We start from the raw sequence: 2,347 nt of genomic DNA on the forward strand, positions 1-2,347 counted from the left end.
CGCTAATCCGTTGTTGCGATAATGCGAATAATCTTCGAGGTGTTTCAAGGGACGTCTAACGGGTGTTCTTAATGTCCTTTCAATACTTTAGGCTCACTTTGTTCTTCCAAAACACACTATCGCATATTTATTTCAGTTGAACGAAACGTTCACTGAACGAAATTTTTTTCTGGTGCCCTGAAGTTGGTTCTAGGTTTAAGTTCCACTGCATTACCGAACTTTTCTACGCGACGCGTCCGGAACTAGAAAGTTTCGTACTGGTCTCGTGTTTTTGTTGCTGGTGGGATGCCCCGGTTGTAACCCGAGTTTACTCCCGCACCCTTCTCGGCCCGCTCAGTGGGACCCTCGTGTGCAGGAGGAGAATTCTGGCGACCCTCAGCATGTTCCTGTTTGGCATCGGTCTTCTGGCAGGCCACTTCCTCTGCGTCCTCGTCTCGCACAGGTGACGTGACAGTGCAACGTTTTTGCATCGGTTTTCTTTTTTCGCTGACCTTTCCTAACAAACGCTGCCAAAAAATCTTAGGGAGCTCCGATGTACAAACAAGGTGTTTTTTAGGCTACCCCCATAGAAGTGAGGAAATCGCTTATACCGATCGGGAGAGGCACGGAGGTTCAGTTCCATTTATTAATACCCAGCGAAGTTGGAAGATTCGATGATCACATAAGAGCGCGGTTGAAGTATTTCCCCATACAAAAAAAGAAGAGATTCTTTTTCCGAGCCGTTGCTTTTCGGCCATTCCTTCAGCAGGAAACCTGTTGAATTACACGCATCAAAGTTGGACAGGGTATTTTTTGGTACCATTTCTTGCATTTTATCATTACCTGAGAAAACCTTGCCACAGTTTCATAGCACGCAGCGAGGCTTTTGTGGTGGAGGGTGTGGTCGCGGACTTGGCAAAGGAGATACAAATTGTATTTATTTCTAGCTAAAGAGATTTGTTTGCACGATTTCTGGAAGCATTACTGAAGGCAGTTTTAACTAAAACCAAGCTTCACTCATTCACTTAAAGATGTACGCGCGTTACAAAAGTGCCATCGTTTTCTTGATGCGGTTCGTTCGTCAAGCCGAATTTGACTCACGGGTTCAAATGGCCAGGCTGATAAGCGCCTTTCTGTAGCGCCATGTAGTTTGTATGATATTTAAAGTTTAGGGTGCCTTAAATGCACAATAAAGTGAATTGTAAACATTGTCTAATTACCTAACTTGATTAATTTTGAGAGAGCGTAGCAATGTTCACGGTTTCTTTTGCCAGTTTCCGAGGATTTTTAACGAGGCGTATTTTGGACGGCTTCCCTCGCACAGCCCTCGCCACCGGTTTGCTGATGTAAGCTATGACGACACCCTGGTAAGCCTGCCAAGCTAATTTAAACGAATTACTAGGATATTTTACTTGCACAACCTGTAGTGTGAACAAACAAAAAGTGAATATTAATCATGAAATAGAAATCGATATTTTGGAAACTGGGATAGCACGAAAACACATTGCAAACCAGTGCGACCTCACTGCAGTACGTGCGGCGGCCGTGAACGGCGCGTGGTGTTTCTCTTCTGCCCATTCGATTACAGATTAACTAATTGGCTCTAAGTTCTAGCTAAACAGTCGTTTCATGTATGGCTGAACCACCCGATGCAGCCTCAAATGAGATTTTGACAAACTCACCTCAGTGTTTCTTTAAATTTGCATCTATTTTTTGTTGTTGAGTAATATTAACTTTCAAGGGACACTTAGGGAATTGGTTGGTGTTTAATTTGTGGCTGCATTGTACAGTTTGACCCGAGAAGTCCACCATTTGAATGGTGGTAGTTCAGATTCCTTCATTAGCGACATAAAAGCAAGCATAATGCGGCGTTCGCGGTGCATGTGTTTTAGTGGTAAGCCAGCTTAAATATTTCGACATAGACAAGATTAATTGGTTGTAGGGTTAACGCGCCGACGCAACGCAGGTGATGAGGTGCGCCGCAGTGGAGGGCTCCGGATTAATTTTGAGCACCTGGGATCTTTAACGTGCGCCGAATTCTCGTACACACGGGCGTTTTTGCTTTTCGCCTCCACCAGAAAAGCGGCCGCCGCGGCCGGGAGTGGAACCCGCGTCCTCGTGCTCAGCAGCACAACGCCTTAGCCACTGAGCCATCGCGGCGGATGACATAGACAAAATCTGTTGTGTTGATTGTACAAGCGAAGTCACCTTGCTCAGTGCTACTATGTATGGAGGCGCGTATGAAACTTTAAGCGCGCAGCAACCTGTCGGCGGGCGAGAATTCATTGCCGCAATATTTCTCTCACGCCTGAAAAACTCCTGGTTTGTCACGCTTCTCAGCAATGTTAGCGCGAGAGCACTGAGGTTA

At 45.7% G+C, this 2,347-nt stretch overlaps 1 protein-coding gene across 1 annotated transcript in view; it reads left to right on the top strand.

The window, feature by feature from the left end:
- The first annotated feature begins 338 nt into the window (after positions 1-338).
- The window catches only part of LOC144170919 (beta-alanine transporter-like), a 42,202-nt gene continuing 40,193 nt past the window's right edge, over positions 339-2,347 (top strand). Inside the window, exon 1 of the mRNA XM_077700922.1 lies at positions 339-442. Coding sequence (XP_077557048.1) covers positions 381-442 — 62 coding nt within the window. The 5' untranslated portion in view covers positions 339-380. The remainder of the gene's footprint in view (positions 443-2,347) is intronic.

This window comes from Haemaphysalis longicornis, unplaced genomic scaffold (genome assembly GCF_048455015.1).
Source record: "Haemaphysalis longicornis isolate Haplotype H1 unplaced genomic scaffold, Haemaphysalis longicornis Haplotype H1 scaffold_1, whole genome shotgun sequence".
NCBI classification, from domain to species: domain Eukaryota; kingdom Metazoa; phylum Arthropoda; class Arachnida; order Ixodida; family Ixodidae; genus Haemaphysalis; species Haemaphysalis longicornis.